Source organism: Leucopleurus acutus (genome assembly GCF_964270905.1).
Source record: "Leucopleurus acutus genome assembly, chromosome: 13".
NCBI classification, from domain to species: domain Eukaryota; kingdom Metazoa; phylum Chordata; class Mammalia; order Artiodactyla; family Delphinidae; genus Leucopleurus; species Leucopleurus acutus.
In genome coordinates, this window is record NC_139155.1 from 58,664,812 (window position 1) to 58,686,238 (window position 21,427).

Sequence of the window (21,427 nt, forward strand, 5' to 3'; positions counted from 1 at the left end):
CTTCCTAAATATCTACTTCTCTTCATACCTGCAGGAGCTACCTTAGCTCCAGGCACCATCATTTCATGAAGGGAAAATGACAGAGACTCTGGATCCTGCTCTTGCTGTGTGAACGTGGGCAGATCCTTTCTCCTTTCCATGCCTCAGTCTCCTCAGCAGTAGAATGGGGATTCCACTAGTACCCGCCTCATAGGATTATTGTGAGGGTTAAGTAAGTTAATGTACATAAAGTGCTGAGAATATTATCTGACACACAGTAAGTGCACAATCAGTGTTAGTGTTTATTATTATTTAATAATAAACCATCATCATTACCATGAGAGCTCATGAGACCTATAAGCCTTTACAGTATGTAATCCCTTGGTCAGATTTCGAGAATCCCTATAGTTTCTTAGCCAGAATAGTGCAACTAATGATAGTAAATTTAGGATCTTTTCTTATTGGTCAATCTGCAGAAAGAGATACACTAATCAGATCTTAAAATAGTTAAGTGGCAGTGTAGTTTCTTGGTTAAGAGTGCAAGCTTGAGAGAGTTGGTGCCATTACTTTTGAGGTTGACCCTGGGGAAAGTGGAAAACAGCTCTAAGTCTCCATTTCCTCATTTGCAAATTGGAGGCTAATGTTGACCTCCTGGGAGAGTGTGAACATTTAACTAGGCATTCAAGTACCAGGCATGTATATATGCTTGGTAATGTATCGATTGTTTTCATCATCATTATTATTTCAAATGTTTGTAATCATATGGAGGTATTTATTTTTGTAATGTATCATTGCTTTCCAGTTCTTTCAGAAAGTTGAAGAATCGGGTCTGGAATCTGAAGGGATTTTTCGACTTTCAGGATGTACTGCCAAAGTCAAGGTACCAAACATTTTCTCTCTTCCTCGTTAGAGATCTCAGCTAGCTAGACCCAAGTTCACACAGGCATCAGGTGTGTCTAGTTGTTTGTTGTTGTTTTTTTGATACTACCACTTGGCCCTATAGAGCTTTCCTCAATACCTGTGTTCCATGATCCTGAGTTGTGTATTCCTTCAGACTAAAACAACAACAATAAAAAGCCAACAACAGTGAAAGAACACATCAATTCACTATCAAAAACTGCTGCTTGTCTTTAATTTGGTAAAGTTGAAATGTCGCATCATTGTTTTTTGTGTTAAACACTTTAGCTTTTTTGTGTTCCTCTCAGTCGTGGAATTCATTAAGCCAGTATTAGATGATCCCTGATTTCCATTGTCAATTGCTTCAAACTTAGAAACATTCTTTGGTTTTCCTTTTAATGGAAGTCCTTATAAGAATTTGTAGGAATGGCTGTAACCACTAGAACACTCACTCAGCAGTTCTAAAACCCAATTCCATTTAAGGTAATGTTAGTTTCTACATATAAAACCACCCATGCAATGTGAATTCCTTTACATTCCTACTTCTGTATGGTGGGAAACTCTTCAAGTACAGCAAAAAAAAAAAAAAAGAATTGTTAGAAAAGAGAAGCTTTTCTCATAAATTTCCAGTAAGATATCCCACTTTGTATGCCGGTGCGCATCCACAATGAAGCGTCCCTCCCTGCCTTGTACATTCCCCTGGTGGGTGGGCATGGAAACATGAGCAGTTCTCAATAATGAATCCTTGAGAAAAAAAATCTCAGGGAGAGGGAAAAGTGAACTTGGTTCTGTTTGAACTAGTAAAAGGAATTGTGTAGGGGCAGGAAAGCATCTCTTTACTAATTCATTTGGGCACATGTTTTGGGAAATTCTAGTTGTATCAGAAGTCTCAGAGTTTTTATATAGACGTATGACGAGATATTTTTCAAAGGGGAAACTGAGAGTAAATAGGCTGTATCTATTGGAAGCTCCAGAAAGCAGGTGTTGGGACAGAGTTAGGAGTAGAAGACGGTTATCGGGGGACCGTGCTTCTCAAGGATCAAGGAGGAGGAGGTGGGCTTGGGCGGGCTGAGCCTCAGACCGGGTGCAGGTGGGACTCTCTCCCTGTGCCCTGTCAGCCCCACGCTGCACTGTCACTGCTGGGGCTGCCTACAGGGAAGGGCCTGAGGCCAGTCAGAAGGTGCCAGCACCTGGGGAGTCAGCTACCTGCATTTTTGCCAATGAACAGCCAGTTCTTTTTTGAAGGGAGACCTGAGCAGTGCTCTGTACTTTGCCAGTGACAGAGGGATCAGCACATTTGGGGGGGCTGTGACTTCCCTGGGAGTAGAAATTACTAAATACTGGCACAAGTTCGTTTGGAAGGCAGGAAAATTCCTAGTGGATCCTTAAGGTTTATCCTCTCTGAATGGGATCTACTTTTTGTTTCAGGTTCTCACAGGTATGGTTTTTATATATACTTCTAAATAAATGTATCCTAAATCTGAGGACAAAAGCTGTTACTAGTTTTGGTTAAGTCTTTGTGGTTATATCTGTAGAGTCAGAGAACCAAAATGAAGTCAGGAAAATGAATTTCCTAAACAGAATTAGACTCCATCCCTCTAAACCTCCCTCTATAATAGGGAAGTTGTATTCGCACATATTCTTACTGACTCTTACTCTGTGTGTGTGTGTGTGTGTGTGTGTGTGTGTGTGTAGGGGGAACATAATGGATATGACTTAAAATTCTATTTTTGAAAATAATCAAAAGGAGACAACATTACACAACATTTCTTGTGTGTATGAATTTTAACATCATAACACAAGTTGCTTTTCTTTAGCTAATCTTTGACTGAAAAATACTTATCAAAGACCAATAATTCATTTAACGTGTTCTAATAGGCACATGCATTCCTGAACCACATTTAGGTAAAAGTCCCTTTTGGCCCTTAATAGGTTTTATGTAGTTTTAGCCTATTTATTCCATCTCTTATTAGTCCGAAAAATGTAATCCAGATGTTTTCGTGGTTTGAGCTCCAAGAAAGCCAATGTGAAAGAACTCCGGGCCAGTGAACAGAAACGGGGGTATTGCAGTTAGAAAGGCATTGTAACGTGATATAGTAAAGGGGCCTTTATTTCTCTTCTTTGTTCAAACTTTAAACTTTAAAAAAATTTTTCATCTATGAATGTACTTGGGGAAAGAAAGTTAAAAAAAAAAAACACATTGTAATTATCCTCAAATTGTGCCAAGTGGATGACGCTAACACTAAGGTATCATTATGAAGAAGCCAGCCTGGTTTGTGCTTTCAAGTCCCGGTTAGACTCACAGGGGAGTAGCCCTGGGGGACGCTGCTGGTTTTAGCCGCACGGGGCACATAACTGCCCAGCCCATTCCTGGATGTGAGGCCTCAGATCATTTGGAACCAATTTAATGCTTTGGTGTTTCCAGTGATTTTCTTTTCCAAAAATGACAGAAATTTGAGCCAAACACCGGGGAATATATTTCATGGAAGAAGGCAGACTGGTTTGACATGCACGGTTTTCTTTTTTGACTCGTGTCAGTTATTCGGAGGCTGCTCTAAATGTTTTATAGTGATGTTACCTGGTCTGCTGCTTTCCCTTCCTGAACTGGTTTTTGAAGCTGAAAGCAGGTTATTTGCATTTTTATAAAGTTACCTCAAAATTGGAAGCAGGTTATATATTTGCTCAGAGGAGATTGAAGGACATGGCTCCTGACCCTTGCCTGGTGTTCTCATTAACAGTGGACAGAAAGCATGACTTTTTTTTAACATGTACACATCTATGGCAAGGAAGACTCAGCCCCTGGTTCATAGGGCTTCATGTTTAGGACCACTGTGGACATGTCAGCTCTGCTTCTACTTCCACTGTGCTCTGGTCCAAACTTCTCCGTTTGTCTCACTCTGGCCGTCTAGACAAGACAAGGTGCTGTTATTACCAGAATATCCACACCACATACACATGGGTTTCCTGTAGTAATAATACTAGAGGTTGTAGCAGACCCAGACGAGGGGAGGGTAAGTGCAGCCAGCATTTCCTGAGCGCTCTCTGCATGCAGGCCCTGCCCCCTGAGCTCTACATTGTAGTATGCAATTTAATCTCTGTGAGGTTCTTCTAATATCCATCTTTTAAAAAAAAATATGATTGCTCTTGACTTTATTTTATTTATTTATTTTTTAAAAATTTGGCTGCACCACACGACATGTGGGATCTTAGGTCCCCGACCAGGGATCGAACCCACGCCCCCTGCATTGGAAGCTTGGAGTCGTAACCACTGGATCGCTGGGGAAATCCCTAATATCCCTCTTATGGAGCGAGAAACCTCACAGGCCTACAACTAGGCAGTTGTGGAATTAGGATAAACACCTAAAGAATGTGGTTATAGAGCCTGCCCTTGACCCTGGTGCCATGTTGCCTCTTAGGTGGCAGGGAAGTAGTGACAGGTTAGAATCACCTTAGTGGGTTTGAATTATTCTGCTCTTGCCAATACTTCCTACCCACTTGCAAAACAGTTTCCCCTTTGCTTTATGGCAGTGGTACCAGGCAGTGGACGGAAAACATTTACTCCTCCCCCTCTACTTCCTGTTAACAACCCCTCCATCTGCCCATTACTCCAGCTAGCAATCTGAGAGTCATCCTGGACTGTTATTTCTCCCTCTGAGTCTCATGTTCAATCCATTACTGATTCTTGAGAATTTCCCCTCCTAGGCGTTTCTTAAATGCCACCTCTTCTTTCTATCCTACAACTGCTTATCCAGGTTAAGTCCTCGATGATCCATCACCAGAAATGGTGCCCTAGCCCGATAACTGCTTTCTGCATCTCTGGCCTGCTTCCCAGCCAGTGCCGATCTCTGAGCTCCCCCAAATCACTTTTCCTGCCTGTCAGGAAAGATAAATCTCACCTTGTTGTTCTCTAGCTTCTCTTACATGTTCAAGGCTGGAAGACTTAGGCGTCTCATGAGAATAAAGCAAAGGCCTTAAGGATTTTCAGAGTTTTCCCTTTTTTTTTTTAAGAATCCTTTTTGAAGCAGTTATTGGGAAACTGACTATAACTGCCTGGTATTACTGGTAAACTCTAATTCAAGGGAGCAGTAGAATGGGGGGCACTGGTCATCAAATGAATTAATAATGTAAAATGTATAACTCAAGTAAAACTTAAGGACGGTTAGTGATTGTTTTAAAAAGTATTTACACAGTGTTCCCAACCTTACGAAAGATTGGGCAAACATGCAGACATGTGGAAGACATGTGTACGTCTTGGCATAAAACTTTGCTGTAACTGCTCCAGGAAGATATCATTGGTGTGCATGTTGCAGTGAGGTCAAAGTTCCTTTGTTGGGATATTTCTCATTCTGTATGTGAACTAGCCAAGAGGCATACATTCTTGATCTAATTTAGAAACAGAAGACGGGGTGGCAGAAGTAAGGCATCATTGAAGAAAAGGGGGAAGTGGAGGCTTTGTCAAAATCTAGCAGTGCATTTATGATGTGGGCATAGGCAGTGTTCTGCCAAAACCATATAAATGAAACTGTGATCTGAGTAAAGAACTTCTGTATTTGTATAGATGGCAAATTATTTTAAGATTAACATTATTCTAAAAGGATTTTAGAAAACTTTAAAAAGATATATTCAGAAATAGCCATTTCAGTTCTTTAATCATGTTGAAAAAAGATAAGCTTAGTAGATATTAGCTTTTCAATCTAATTACAAAAATAGTTTATGTAATGACAGTTTTTAAAGGGGGAGGATCAGGTGGTAAAACTCACTATTTTCCTTGATTTTCAGCAATACCGTGAAGAACTGGATGCCAAGTTTAATGCTGATAAGTTTAAATGGGAGAAAATGTGCCACAGAGAAGCTGCAGTAATGTTGAAAGCATTTTTCAGAGAACTACCCACCTCTCTCTTCCCTGTGGAATATATACCTGCTTTCATCACTCTAATGGAAAGTAGGTGGAAGAAGTTAAGTGTGAATGGACTAAGTTACAAGGTCAATAAAGTGGCACAGAGCAGAAGAAATATGCATAATCAGATGTGATCATAAATGTATAGATTTGCTATTTCCTGGTACTGCTTGATGAGCTATTGAGTTTGATGGTAAACTGTCATCTCTTCACATGTTTATATTTCTGAGTCTGGTTGATATGATTTAGAGGGTTTTATAATCATTAAAAGGCAGAGAGGGTTACAGAAAGACCTGGCTCTTGAGATGTGAATTCCTGCTCAACCATCTGTTAACTATGCAGTCAACCTTTCTAAGCTTCACTGCTGCACCTGTAAATTACTGATAATAATTACTTGTCAGGGTTGTTGTGGGTATTGAATGAAGACATCTAGGATAGTGCCTGGTGTATAATAGTCCTTCAAAAAATATAAGATCTCTCCCTTCTTTAAATCCGAGGTCCTGGGTCTGACGATGTAGCATGAAGAAGGTGTTTTGTCTCTGAAAATTACAGTATCACATAGTGTTTCTGAAACTTAAAAAATCACATAGATGAGGCCTTAACTGAGGTACTTGGATAAAAACTATATAAACTAGACAGTGTGTGTTGTATTTGGCAGTCAGAAAGTAATTTCATCCTAAAGGTTGAATATTGAAGAAGGTGTGATGAGAGAAATTTAGAAAAGTAGGATGAGGCTACATAGTGTGGGCTTTGAGTGCCAACCTGAAGAATTCAGGAGTCACAAGTCTAAATATGTATAAGCATGCCAAGTAAGTGGTGATTCTATATGGACAGAAAGGGACTGTGGCCAAATTGAGAGGACATATCCCATATAGAGAGGTTGGCCACTGCTCAGCTCTGGATGATGGTTACCATGCAGGAGTGAAAGCCAAATCCAGGCTTTAATGACGAAACTCTTCATTTGAAAATGTCAGCCACAAATTCAAATTTTAAAACACTACATGAGTGTAGCAAGTATTACCCGTATCTGCCAGTTTACAACCTTCTGCAGGTTGACCAGAAGTATAAAATCCTTAAAATCACAATCATAGAAAATAATAGTCACATCCTAAGTTGTATGACAAAATTTGTCCTAAAATTTAGTTGGTTCTAAATCTTTAAAAATTTTAACTAAACCAGATTCATAAAATAATCCACTGTGTCTTCAGAGAAAAGAATATAAGACAAGGCAGTCCTTTTCTAAGCTTTAATTGACATGCTGTGACCAGTATCTCTTTTCTTTGTATGATGTAGTATTTTTGTTTTATGAAAGAAAGAGAGAAGTAGTTCTCTTCATTCTTTATTTTATTTATTTATTTTTAAAGAAGATGTTGGGGATAGGAGTTTATTTATTTATTTATTTTTGCTGTGTTGGGTCTTCGTTTCTGTGCAAGGGCTTTCTCTAGTTGTGGCAAGCAGGGGCCACTCTTCATCGCAGTGTGCGGGCCTCTCACTATCACGGCCTCTCTTGTTGTGGAGCACAAGCTCCAGACGTGCAGGCTCAGTAGTTGTGGCTCATGGGCCCAGTTGCTCCGTGGCATGTGGGATCTTCCCAGACCAGGACTCAAATCTTCATTCTTTTTTATTTCAGATATTGTATATTTTCAGTTCTAGAATCTCCAGTTGCTACTTTAAAACTATTTTTTATTTATCTGCTGACATTCCCTATCTTTTCATTCATTGTAAGCATATTTACCTTCATATCATTGAGCATAGTTATGATAGCTGCTTCATAACTAGTTCCAACATCTGGGTCATCTGAGGGTTGGTCTCTGTTGACTGTCTCTTCCCTTGAAAATGGGTCACTGTTTATGTCAGGTAAGTTTAAACTGTATCCAGAACCTTGTGAATATTTTTTTGGAAACTCTATGTTCTGTAATATTTCTCCAAGGAGTGGGGTTTTTTTGGTTAGTTTTGTGTTTTGTTTGTATTTAAGCAGACAATTTGCTATTTAATACTTACCTGTGCTACTCCACATATGCATGGTTTATGGGGTGAGCCAACATTTGGGTGGATTTTACACCAGAATTAGGGCCTTCTATCTCTTGACCTTCCCTTTCTGGGATTTCCCATAACTTCCCAGTGTATGTGGTCCTCCTGAACCCTGCCCTCTCTTTGTTCAGGCCAGAAAGATTGGGATTTTCTTTTGGAATTTCAGCTACCTCATGCCATTGCTGTCTATGGCCTGACCTCAAACTAAAAGCCAGGAAATTGGACACTCTCCCTGTGCCATTCCCTAATGCCAAGTGTCCAATGCCTTCCTAAATCTGCCTGCTTTTGTTCATTCTCCACTGCCTCAGGTAGTTGTTTTTTGTACATTGTCCAGAGTGTACAGTTGTCTTAAGGAGGGTTGATTGGGTAGGAGCTTACTCAGCCATACCAGAAACAGAACTCCCTCCCTCTGTTTCTAAGTCAGAGAAACACAGGATCTTCTGTAAAGTTTGCTGTCCTGGAAAACAGGCTGCAGAAGTCTTAACTTCACTTTGATCTGCAGTTTATATACTGAACAATTCATCAAAACAAATGGTGCCACAGAGGATTTTTTTGTTTTAGTTTTTCTTTTTTTGGTCTTATGGAATTATACAAGGAAGAGTCAATCACCATGTAAAACCTGTTTGGAGAATCATATTTAAGAAGGAAATCATATTAATTAAATCATATTAAGTTTTTCTTAATATCATTATTCAGATGTTGAAGCCAGTACACTTCAATGAAGGGAGAGAATCTGGAAAATATCCTGAAAAGTTTCACAGGACGATCCGCATTTCTTTGTATGACTTTGAAAGTGAAAAATACTATATTGTCGTGATTGATTTGATAACTAGCCAACCCCACAGGAAGCCCAACGTCCTGGGCTGCTGCCATCGGGAAGAATGGCCTTTTTGCCACCTGGAATAAGCTCTCGTTGTAATGAGATTTTCTGAAGGGAAGAACTGTGGACATCTGTGTGTTTAAGCTGCCCCTGTATTTACTCTAAAACGGAGGTCAGAGAATGTAGTTTTTTCCACTAGTGTAATTACTTTCTCTTTTCTCTTTTCAAACTTGGTCCAAAAATTGCCCATAAAATTAAAAGACTAATAGTTCATCAATCAAACCTTAGATACTTTCATGAAAAGTTTAATAACTTTCTGAGAAAATAATGACCTCAGGAGTGAAAAAAATGACTCTTAAACAGGGTGCAATAAATGAATTAACTACAAAACTATTAACCACAAAACAGTGTAGGGCTGGGTTTTCTAAGCAAAATGAAAATGGATTATTTGCCAGTTTAGATTTTTAATCTTAAAAGGAACTTTGTAATTTATCTGGAATTAATGGAAATAGAGAGCCTGCATCTGCATCTATTGTTCCCCCCAGAGGTTTTTTTGGGTTGCATTGGAAAATTATAGACAGCCCTTAGCCTGCAATTTATGCACTAAAATAATGTCTTATCTGTCCCCAAATGCTTTGTACTGAGATATACTCCTGCTAGTGCCTGTTATTCAGGCAAACTCACATCAGTGTGCATTAGCCATTTTCAAAAACAACCTGGACCTGTGTCATTTTTGTTTACAAATTTGACATAAATTTTTAAAAATCCACGTGGGGATTGTGCTGAGACAATATGATATGAGCCTATAAATACTCCTCCCAACTGTTCCTGCATTACGTGGTTACACACAATAATCATGTACTCCTAACTCGGATGCACACGACCTCCTGTGACCTAGTAGTTTGTCACGAGAGTGTTTCCACTACTGTAAAGCTAAGTAACTCTATAGGCAGCTGACTGCCTTTATCCACTGAGTCATAAATGGATAGATTTTCCTTCAACTTGAGAGCTCCCCGGGGGTTACAGAACGTCATGCTTCCCTGCAGGACCTCCCTACCAAGAGACCATTTTGGGGAGAATACAGAAAGAACAGGCAAAGCCTGGATGCTCTGGAATACCCTACGTTTTCAGCACAGCTGGCTGTGAATTATCCAGTTGCGGATAGATTTCCTAAAATCCTTTCCCTAAAATGGGAAAAGAGCCAATATTGAGAACACACAGTAGTAGAATGCCAACTCTCTGGTGCCATCTTCTGGATCTCCAAAGATCCAACTGTGGTTACCTTCCCTTCATGTCCATTTAAGAGCTAAAATAAACGTCACTGATCATAATAACAAGAGCAAACACCTATGGAGGTAGCTATGTACAGGTACTGGTGTAAACACTCTGTACATTAGCTCATTTAACCTTCATAATGGCCCAGTGAGGTAGGTATGATGACGATTCCCATTTTATGGATGATAAAATAGAAGCAACAGGGGTTAAATAGCCTGCCCAAGGTCACTCAGTGACTAAATAGTACATGCAGAATTTGAATCTGGTTCTAGAATCTCTGCTCCTAATTATTATGCTTGGCTGCCTCATTGTACGGAAATAAAACTTATTTTCTCTTGAATTGAACTTCAAGCCAACTGTTTCTAGCATAAAAGTAAAGCAAGATCTATGAAAGTACTTTGAAAAGAGAAATGTTATACAGATCCAGAATAATTCTGAGGATCTCGTTGGCCACCTGCCCCTACAGTGGCATCCTAGGATGCTAAAAAGGAGTTGATAGACTGAGGCTCCTGTCCAAGTGAACAGACTTACATTGTCAGTCACAAAACCTGAGTCTTTACCACTGAAAGCTGTCAGGGTCCTCGTATGCCACCAGATGTTACCAAGAAATGCTGTCAGAATGCATGAGCGTTGTTCAAAATGTGTGGTTATTTCTGTTTTCTTGTTAGGAGGGCCTCACATCAAAGTACAGTTTCAAGCCTTACACCTCATGATCATGGCACTGCCTGAGGCCAACAGGGACACAGCCCAGGTATGTTGTATCGACCTCATGGTCTGTCATTGACTCTTATTGGTCAGAGGAAATGGCTCAGGTGGAAAAATGAAAACTGAGAGGACAACTTACCAACCAGCTGAGCCTGCAGCAAACCCGCTGCCTTTCCTTGTTCCCACCGCTGTTCTCCTGAGGAAGCCAGGAAAGAATGTGAATCCTGGAATCTTCTTTGAACATTTGTTTCGTTCATTCAACCTGTTAAGAGATGTTGAGCATCTACAGTGTGCCAGGCACTGGGCGAGGGTTAGGAGTAGGAAGAGGAAGCAAAGATGGAAAACTTAAATGGAATAATGTCAGAAGTGAATGAAACCCCTGCTTTAAATAAAATTTCTAGAATGTTCATGTCTTACCATAATTCAATTTAAAGAATTATAGAATCCCAGAAGTTTACAGATCACCTGATAGGACCTTGCCATTTTCCAGATTAAGAAAATTAAGCTCAGAAAAGTGATTTCTCCATTAATATAAAATAGAACATTTGGGCTTCCCTGGTGGCGCAGTGGTTGAGAGTCCGCCTGCCGATGCAGGGGACACAGGTTCGTGCCCCGGTCCGGGAAGATCCCACATGCCGCGGAGCGGCTGGGCCCGTGAGCCATGGCCGCTGAGCCTGCGCGTCCGGAGCCTGTGCTCCGCAACGGGAGAGGCCACAACAGTGAGAGGCCCGCGTACCGCAAAAAAAAAAAAAAAAAATAGAACATTTGATAGAATTGTATTCCATAGTTCTCCATCCCGAATATCCCTCCTTCTATTTCAAATTCATTTCTCTGCTTTATGTTTGTAAATATCAAAGTTTCTGTTGCTGTTTTGATAATGATTCTGTATACAATAGGAAATCTTTTATAAGTACAAGTGCTTGGAATCTTTTTTTTTTTTTTTTTTTTTGCGGTACGCGGGCCTCTCACTGTTGTGGCCTCTCCCGTTGCGGAGCACAGGCTCTGGACGCGCAGGCTCAGCAGCCAGCCTCAGATCACGGGCCCAGCCGCTCCGCGGCATGTGGGATCTTCCCGGACCTGGGCACGAACCTGCATCCCCTGCATCGGCAGGCGGACTCTCAGCCACCGCGCCACCAGGGAAGCCCCAGGTGCTTGGAATCTTTAAAATGAGATTGAGGTGAGGATGAGTTGGAAAGAGTTATAATTTTGAGGCCAGTAAACATGATGCTGAAAACAAAGATGAGTCTTCGTGCTACCTCTTGTCAGACATTTCAGTTTGGTGAGGACCTTTCCTCCTACCAAGTGAAACCATCTATGTCAATTATATTATATCCTCCACCCAAGAATGGGGACTGGCAAAGGCATAAGAATGTCTGTTTTAATACAATTTGGTATTTTTCAAAAGCTGGAAATTTACTAGCTTTTTTTTGTTTGTTTGTTTGGCTTTGTCTGAACAATGCTTTTTTTTTTTTTTTTTTATCCAAAGGAATGAATCTAGTATCAGATATCTGAGTCAAAGTGTCATTTCCCCTTTCATATAAGTAAGAATGTAGCAATTATCAAAGAATTTAGTACATTCCTAACAGAAGATCCTCTCTGTCTCTCTTTCTCTTCCTCCCTCTTCCATTCTGAATTGTGACTGGAATGAAGATTGAAGCTAGTGTGTTGTAGAGATCAAGATGTCTGGCTCAAGAATTAGGCTTCCTTGGATCAGATCCTGGCTCTGCCACTTAATTAAGTGACGCTGGGCAAAGCTACTTAATCCCTCCCCATCTTAGTTTCCTCATCTGTAAAACAATAATAGTACCTACCTCACAGGGTTTGGAATGATGATAAAATGAGTAGAAGTATATAAAGTACTAAGAATAATGCCTGGCTCACAGTAAACCCTCAAATAAATGTTAGCTGTTATCACTAGTATGTGCTGTCCATTTTCTCATTACACATACTATAGCAGAATTCAAACTTGGAAAACCAAAGAGCATCTCCTTTTAGGATTTCAGCCCTCTTGGTGAATTTTAGAAAGTTCTGATAGGCATTTATACTTTGGTGGCTCAGCCAAACTTTTATTAAGCTTTCTCAGTTTTTTTTAATGCTGAGCACAGGTGCATGTAATCATTTCCCTTTGGTCTGCTGAAGATTCCAAAATTGAAAAGCAGTACAAAAATGACACCCAAAAAGTGAAAGTTTTCAGCTTTTTGACTGAGATATTTTTGAAGTGAGGAATGAGATACTCATTTTGTTTTTATTCTTTAATGTTTTTCTTTATTTTTAAATTTTTTATTGAGGTGTCATTGACATATAACATATTAATTTCAAGTAAGCAACATAATGTTCTGATATTTGTATACACTGCAACATGATCACCATAGGAAATCTTGTTATCCTCCATCACCATTACAAAAATTTTTTTCTTGAGAGAACTTTTAAGATTTACTCTTTGTAACTTTCAAATATGCAATACCGTATTATTGACTATAGTCACCATGCTGTATGTTATATCCCCATGACATTTGTTTCATAACTTATTTATTTTAAAACTCATTGTTTTCAATGGACTTTCCATTCCCAAGGAAACAGAAAATAATTTTTAACAGTAATGCCTTAAATTAAGAGTGAATTACTTTTCTACCTTCACGACAAAACTGCATTTCATGTTTATTTGAGCTGTAGTGCTTTCTCTCCCCTGTTTACTGTTTAATTTTAATATTTGTCAAGCTTGTTTAAGATAAAAGAAAATAAGAAAATGCAAACTATTATTTATAGAGATCCCAACATAACAAATTCCATAAAAATGGAGCTACTTTCATGAAGCAGAGAAATGAAAAAACTCTTCACATTTCTCATTAGCACTTTTAAGCAGTTAGAGGGGAAACATGACACATTCAGCCATTCTGTAGCTCCGACAATTTTCCAGAGGCCCAGTGAACGGGTATGGAAATGAGTGATAGTAATCAGTGATGCCTCTTCCTAATTTACAATGACTAGAGTGACACTGTGCTGTTTCCTATCAGGCCCTCATGACATTCTTCAATAAAGTCATTGCCAACGAATCAAAAAACCGAATGAGTATATGGAACATTTCTACTATAATGGCACCAAATCTTTTCTTCAGTAGAAGCAAACATTCTGACTGTGAAGAATTACTCTTAGCAAACACCGCTGCCCACATCATCCGCTTGATGCTAAAGTACCAGGAGATGTTGTGGAAGGTGAGCGACAATGTGACGACTAGGATGTTCTCATGTCTGCTAGCGCCCAGGAGATGTAAAGACTCATGAGCAAGCACTGCCCTCAGGCACAGGGAGAGGTGGGAGACAGTAATCCCAGGTTGCTGGTGGCATCTTTATCATTCCTTAAGGCTGCTCCCGAACACATTTTCCTTTAAACAGGAATCCTCATAGATTTTCCTAATCTTTATGAGGACAGAACCACAGTTCCTGGTTCCTGGATACTGAGTGGCCAGAAGACAGACTCTACCAGGGAGGTTTAACTCAAGTGTTTTCCTTCTAGTCAAGCTCTGTTTCTTCTCCAGGTTCCATCTTTCTTAATCGCTCAAGTCAGAAGAATGAATGAAGCCACGATGTTGTTAAAGAAACAGCTTCCAAGTGTCAAAAAGCTGCTAAGGAGGAAGACCATAGAACGAGGGGTAATAACTAAATAAATGCACAAATATCATGGCCACCCAGGCTCTTATTTCTCACAGTGATGCACAAAGTAGCTTGTAATTTAGAACCAAAATTGTTATATTCTCATAAAGTGTCAGTCTTGTAACTATAAACACTGTGGAAATTGTGTTCATGACAGAGTACTGTGGTCTTTACATTTTGTTGAATTATGTGATTTGCAGTTGAAGTTTTTGAATTAGCTCTGTCATGAAGATTACTTAAGGGCAAAATGATTCTTACAAATGCTGAAAGTCAACATTTCAGTCCCTGTGAACTGGATTTAAGGGCAATCCAGTAGTCAATATATCTAATAAGTAGAGATAGAGATTTCTGTAGTGATTGGATACTAAAAGAATATGTAATCCTCAAGTTGTTTTGTGTAAATTCATTACATTTCAAAGAATGTTTGCCTTAGCGCGGTTGTCTGTGTGGAGATGGATAATGGAAACAGGCTTTAGAATTATCTTTATTGCTATAATTTGAGGATGATCGTGAGGCATAGCATTTGGCCTTGAGGAGGATGTAGAGATACAGGAAACTCACTTTGTCCTTAAAGGAACGTATGTCTAGTAGAGAAATATCTGGTAGAGAAATGTACACAAGAGCCATGAATATGCATTCAGTGTGAAACGTGTCGTACAGACAGTGTGCTGGGAATCATGCAGAGGAGAAAGAAATGTGCTCCAACGTGGAAAGTGTGCAGACTTCACGGAGGAAGTGGCATTTGAGCTGCATCTTCAAGGATGGGTAGTAGCATTTGGAAGGGAGAAAGGAGGGGAAAGGTCATTCAGGGAAAGGAGTAGTAAATCCCAAGGCAGTAAGGTAGGAGTATTGCTAATTGATTTATCACAAACAGGCTGAATGGCTGTGTTCCCTCATTGATTATAGGCAAAGTGACTTCAGATCAACTAGAACCAGCACATTAAATTTGGGAAAAAAATTTTGTTTTGAGAAAAAATTCACATAATATAAAAGTTACCATTTTAACTATTTCAAAATGTATAAAATTTAGTATATACTTTTAGTATATTCACAAAGTTGTGCAACCATCACCACTATCTAATTCCAGACTATCTTTACCACCCCCCAAAAGAAACCCCATACCAATTAAGCATTCACTCCCCATTACCCCCTCCCCACAATCCCTGACACATTCTTATCTACTTTCTAGCTCTATGAATTTACCTATCTGGACATTTCATATAAATGGAAGCATGTAGTATGTGGCCTGTTATGTCTGACATCTTTCACTTAGCATAATGTTTTCAAGGTTCATCCATGTTGTAGCATGTATCAGTATTTCACTTCTTATTTTTCATTTGTGTTGCATTTCTCTTGGGCATATGTTGGGTCATATGGCAACTCTATGTTGACTTTCTAGTATTTTGTTGAGAATTTTTGCATCAACTTTTATAAGGGACACTGGTCTGTAGTTTTTCATTTCTTGCTATGTCTTTGTCTGGCTTTGGTATCAGGGTAATACTGGCCTTATAGAATGAGTTGGGAAGTGCTCCTTCCTCTTCAATTTTTTGGAAGAGTTTAAGAAAGATTAGTGTTACTACTTCTTTAAATGTGTGGTAAAATTCACCAGTGAAACCATCTGGTCCTGGACTTTTCTCTGTAGGAATTTTTTTTTTTTTTGGAATTACTGACTTAAGTTCTTTACTTGTTATACCTCTATTCAGATTTTCTATTTCTTCTTGAGTTAGTATTGACAGTTTGTGTGTTTCTAGGATTTTATCTGTTTTAGCTAGATTATCTAATTTGTTGAAATACAAATTGTTCATAGTATTCTCTTATAATTCTTTTTATTTGTATAAGGTTTGTAGTAATGTCCCCAGTTATGCTCTTGATGAATAATTTGAATCCTCTCTCTTTTCTTGGTCAGTCTAACCAAGGGTTTGTCCATTTCATTGGTCTTTTTGAAGAGCCAACTTTTGTTTCATTATTTTCTCTAGTTTTTTGTTATTCTCTAGTCCTTATTAAAACTCAGATCTGTATTGTTTCCTTCCTTATGCTTGTTTTGAGTTTAGCTGGCTTTTTTAGTTTCTTAAGGTGGAAGGTTAGGCTATTAATTTGAGATCTTTCTTTTTAACATAGGCATTTACATCTATAAATTTTCCTCTGAGCACTACTTCTCCTCCATCCAGTAAGTTTTGGTGTGTTGTGTTTCATTTTTGTTCATTTCAAGGTCTTTTCTAATTTCCCTTAGGTCCATTGGTTATTTAGGTATGTGTTGTTTGATTTCCATATTTGTAAATTTTCTAAATTTCCTTTTGTTACTGATTTCTAATTTTATTCCATTGTGGTTATGTAACATACTTTGTATTATTTTGATATTTTAAACTTCACTGAGACTTGTTTTGTGGTCTAACATACTGTCTATCCTGGACAGTGTTTTATGTGTACTTCAGAATGGATTCTGCTGTCATTGTCCTATATATGTCTGTTAGATCTAGTTGGTTGATAGTGTTGTCTAAGTCTTCTGTTTTCTTTCTGATCTTCTAGCTACTTCTTCTATCCATTATTGAAAGTGAAGTATTGAAGTCTCCAACTATTGTAGAACTTTCTATTTTTCCCTTCAGTTATTTAATTTTGGGCTATATGTCTTACATGTTTTAATCCTCAGTTTCTCCATTACTGCCTTCATTTGTGTAAAATAGATATTTTCTTGTGTACCACTTTAATTCTTTTGTTGTTATTTTTTACTATATATTTTTGAATCATCTTTTTAGTGGTTGCCCTGGGGATTATAAGTAACATCTTAATTTATAACAATCTAGTTCATATTAATATAACTTAAGTATATAAAAACTTTCTACCTATGTTCTTCTGTCCCCCCACATTATGCTGTTATTGCTGCATATTACGGCTTTATAAATTGTGTGCCCATCGACATAAATTTATAATTGTCATGTACTTGTCTTTTACATTAGATAAGGGAAAAGTGAGGTTATAAACAAAAAATACATTATATTGCCTTTTATATTCTCCTAAGTAATTTCCTTTACTGATATTCTTTATTTCTTCATGTGGATTCGAGTTACTGTCTAGTGTCCTTTCATTTCAGTTTGAAGGACTCTCTTTAGCATTTCTCTTAAGGTAGGTCTGCTAGCAGTGAACTCTCTCAGCTTTTGCTTATCAAGGGAGTGTCTAAATGTTATAGTTTGCATCTACCAACCCCAAACTCCCAGTCTTCATTTTTTAAGGACTGTTTTGCCAGATGGAATTTTGCTTGTCAGTATTTTTTTTTTCTTTCACAATTTTAATATGTCACCCCACTGTCTTCTGGCTTCCATGGTTTCTGCTGGGAGATCAGCTATTATTATTGAGGAGCTCTTGCACTTGAATTGATTTTTCTCTTAATGCTTTCAAGGGTCTCTCTTTATGTCTGTCTTTTGACAGTGTGCTCATGATGTTTCTTGGTGTGGATCTCTTTGATTTTATCCTATTTGGAGTTTGTTGAGCTATTTGGATACATAGATCATTGTCTTTCAGAAAATTTGGGGAGTTTTCAGCCATTGTTCCTTCAAACGTTCTTTCTGTTCCTTTCTCTCTGCTCCTTCTGGAACTCTAACTATGTGTACGTTGGTATGCTGGTGTTGTTCCACAGTTCCTCTAGGTTCTGTTCATTTTTCTTCATTTTTCTTTCTTCCTGTTTCAAGACTGGATAACCTCAAATGACCTATCTTCAGATTTGCTGATTTTTTCCTTCTGCTTTTTTTTTGACCACATCGTGCAGCTTGTGGGATCTTAGTTCCTGACCAGGGATTGAACCCAGATCCTCAACAGTGAAAGCGCAGAGTCCTAACCACTGGACCACCAGGGAATTCCCTCTTCTGCTTTCTTAAATCTGCTGTTGAACCTCTGTAGTAGGCTTTTCATTTCAATTGGACTTTTTTTAGCTCCATAATTTCTTTTTGGTTTCTTTTTATGATGTATTCTCTTTATTTGATATTCTCTATTTGGTGAGATATCAGTCTCATGGTTTTCTTTAGTTCTTTAGACACAGTTTCCATTAGTTCTTTTAAAGTATTTAAAATAGCTTTTTCAAGTACGTCCAATGTCTAGGCTTCCTTAAGGAGTTTCTTTTGAAACTATTGACACTAACTTTTTTTTTCCTGTGTATGGGCCATATTTCCTTTTTTTAAAATTAATTTATTTAATTTATTTATTTTTGGCTGCGTTGGGTCTTCATTGCTGCACGAGGGCTTTCTCTAGTTGCGGTGAGCAGGGGCTACTCTTTGTCGCACTGTGCGGGCTTCTCATTGCAGTGGCTTCTCTTGTTGCGGAGCACGGGCTCTAGGCTTCAGTAGTTGTGGCATGCAGGCTTAGTAGTTGTGGCGCACGGGCTTAGTTGCTCTGCGACATGTGGGATCATCCTGGACCAGGGCTCAAACCTGTGTCCCCTGCATTGGCGGGCGGATTCTTAACCACTGTACCACCAGGGAAGTCCGGGCCATATTTTCTTGCCATTTTTTTGCCTGTCTCATAATTTTTATTGAAGAATGGACATTTTGAAGGTTAAAATGTGGCAGCTTTGGATTCTTCCCCCTCCCCCTGGTTGCTGCTTGTTATAGCAGTTATTTATTTGTTCATGACTTTTCTGCTGAACTAATTTTGTTATGTCTATATTCTTTGTTTAGTGTGGCTACTGAAGTCTCTGTTCCATTAGCCTAGTGGTTAGCTGATGTTTGCACAGAGATTGTCTTAAATATCTGAAACCAAAAAAATCTCCCAGTCTTTGCAGACGAGCTCTGTGTGTTTGTGTGCTTGACACACCTTCAGTATTCAGCCAGGCAGTTTACAACTTGACCTGAACCTTCAGTTCCTGTTTGGACAGAGCTTAAAGGTCAGCCAGAGGTGAGAGCTTAAGTTCTTTTCAGGTCTTTCCTGAATATGTGTACAGCTCTGGGCATGCCCATGTCCTTCTAGATTCTCAGGTATATGTTGGAGCTGTTCAAAGACCTTATTCCCCAAAGCATCTCATTCTCTAGGCTTGCCTCCCAAGATTTTTAGTTATTTTTTCCCCCAACTCTTACCCACTACATCAGGCAGCAGTGATTAAAACATTTGCCTGTAAATGTTTTCAACATTACACCGCTTTAGCACTGGTCAAGTTCCAAGTTAGGCAAGTTAAAGGCAAGCCAGTCTTCCAGGGAACAAATAATTAGAATTTTTTGTGAATGAGGTCCATTCTGCTCCCTTCAGTACCTATACCAGGAACACAGGCTGTTATTTTTAAGGCTGTCACTGAACTGTGGAACTGAGATGGGAAAGTGTAAGTTAAAATGCCACAAAGTTCACTCTTATCAAGATTCAGCTGTTTTTCTTACGTAAGCACTCCCCAGGCTGCAACTTTTGGGTTAGTTTCCAGAGTTCTGAAGAAGTTGACAATGACAGTTTCTGGCATTTTGTTCATTACTTTTATGGAGGGACAGACTTTTGGAGTCCTTACTCTGCCATTTTCATTCTGGAAAACTTCAACGGCCTAAGTATGATGTGTGTGGAGGTGAAGCTGGGGTCAGGTCAGTCTTTGTGAGCCAGGGCAAATTAAAGTCTTTCTCAGAGCCTCAATGTTCTGTCATGCAGAGTGAAGTAAGTCAGAAAGAGAGAAACAAATATCGTATATTTACGCATATATGTGGAATATGAAAAAATTGGTATAGAAGATCTTATTTACAAAGCAGAAATAGAGACACAGATGCAGAGAACAAACGTATGGATACCAAGGGGGATGGGGGGTTGTGATGAATTGGAAGATTGGGATTGACATATATACACTATTGATACTATGTGTAAAATAGATAACTAGTGAGAACCTACTGTATAGCACAGGGAAGCTCAATGCTCTGTGGTGACCTAAATGGGGAAGAAATAAAAAAAAGGGGATATGGGTATACATATAGCTGATTCACTTTGCTGTACAGTAGAAACTAACACAACATTGTAAAGTAACTATACTCCAACAAAATTTTTAAAAAAACATTTTCAATTTGGGGAAAAAAGTAATGATATCTATTTCACAGAGTTGTCATTAGCATCAACTCACATAATGTGGGTGTAAAGCACTGGGTCAACTGTATAATGCTATATGAATGTCAGTTGCTTTAATGTTTTAATTATAAATAGAACTAAGTAAAATTTTAAAAGGCTATAAGTACCATGAAAGCAAGCACTTACAGATGAAGAAATAGTCTTTCTTCAGTTCTGTTGTACTATACTATGTTTTTACTTCCTGACCTTGATTGGAATAGACAATTCATTGACAGTTTACAAAATTCAAAATATTGGAAGGGGAAAAACTCTAGGATAAAAGATGACCATCTCTGACTTCCCCTCCTGAAGACAAGTAATGTCGACAACCAATGACAGCATGTGTGTGCACAGGAACACACAGGTACATGTATGTCCAGAGAGGCACTATGACATACAAGCAAATATGAATATATGGTCTTCCCCCTTTTTTTTTACATGAATGATAACATACTTGGAACACTGTCCTGCATCTTCTTTAATGACTTATGAAATCATGGTGATTATTCCACATCAGTCCACAGCCTTCTTCTTTGCTTCTTTTGCATGGTATTCCATAGACACACTGAAACTTATTTAAGTATTCCCGTATCATCGAACAGCTAGGTTGTGTCCAATATTTTGCTATTAAAGTTTATGCATTGGTGAATAAACATGTTCATATGTCATTTCTCACAAATGAAGTCTATTTGAAGGATAAAGTTATAGATGTAGAATTGTTGGGTCAGAGTGCATATGCATTTTATAATTTGATAAATATTGCCAAAATGTTATCCATAAAGATTGTACCAGTTTACACTTCCAACAGCAGCATATGCTTGTTTTCTCAATGTTAATCCTAAAGACTAAATGTTTTTTATTTAGGTTATAAGCCCCAAGACTTCAAAGGTACTACAAAAATCACCCTCTACAAGAAGAATGGTAAGAAAACAAATCATTTCCTTTTCTCCCTAATTATTAACTCCTTACAGAGTGTTCTTTGGCTATATCCACCTTATCTGTGTATAATTTTGCTCATGATACACCTTCAAACTTGACATTTTCAGTGTAGCACATGAAGGAATGTATAAGGACTCAACTAATTGATGACTCAGAATTTGTGGTTAGACATTCTGTTCA

General features: G+C 38.6%; 1 protein-coding gene across 2 annotated transcripts in view; it reads left to right on the plus strand.

The window, feature by feature from the left end:
• ARHGAP28 (Rho GTPase activating protein 28) overlaps positions 1-21,427 on the plus strand; it is a 146,711-nt gene that overhangs the window by 117,484 nt on the left and 7,800 nt on the right. The window contains exons 10-15 of one of the 2 annotated variants that reach the window (XM_082853581.1): positions 782-859; positions 5,656-5,818; positions 10,568-10,650; positions 13,619-13,816; positions 14,140-14,253; positions 21,173-21,229. In XM_082853581.1, the coding sequence (XP_082709707.1) occupies positions 782-859; positions 5,656-5,818; positions 10,568-10,650; positions 13,619-13,816; positions 14,140-14,253; positions 21,173-21,229 (693 nt within the window). The remainder of the gene's footprint in view (positions 1-781; positions 860-5,655; positions 5,819-10,567; positions 10,651-13,618; positions 13,817-14,139; positions 14,254-21,172; positions 21,230-21,427) is intronic. The other variant, XM_082853582.1, reaches the window with a different exon arrangement.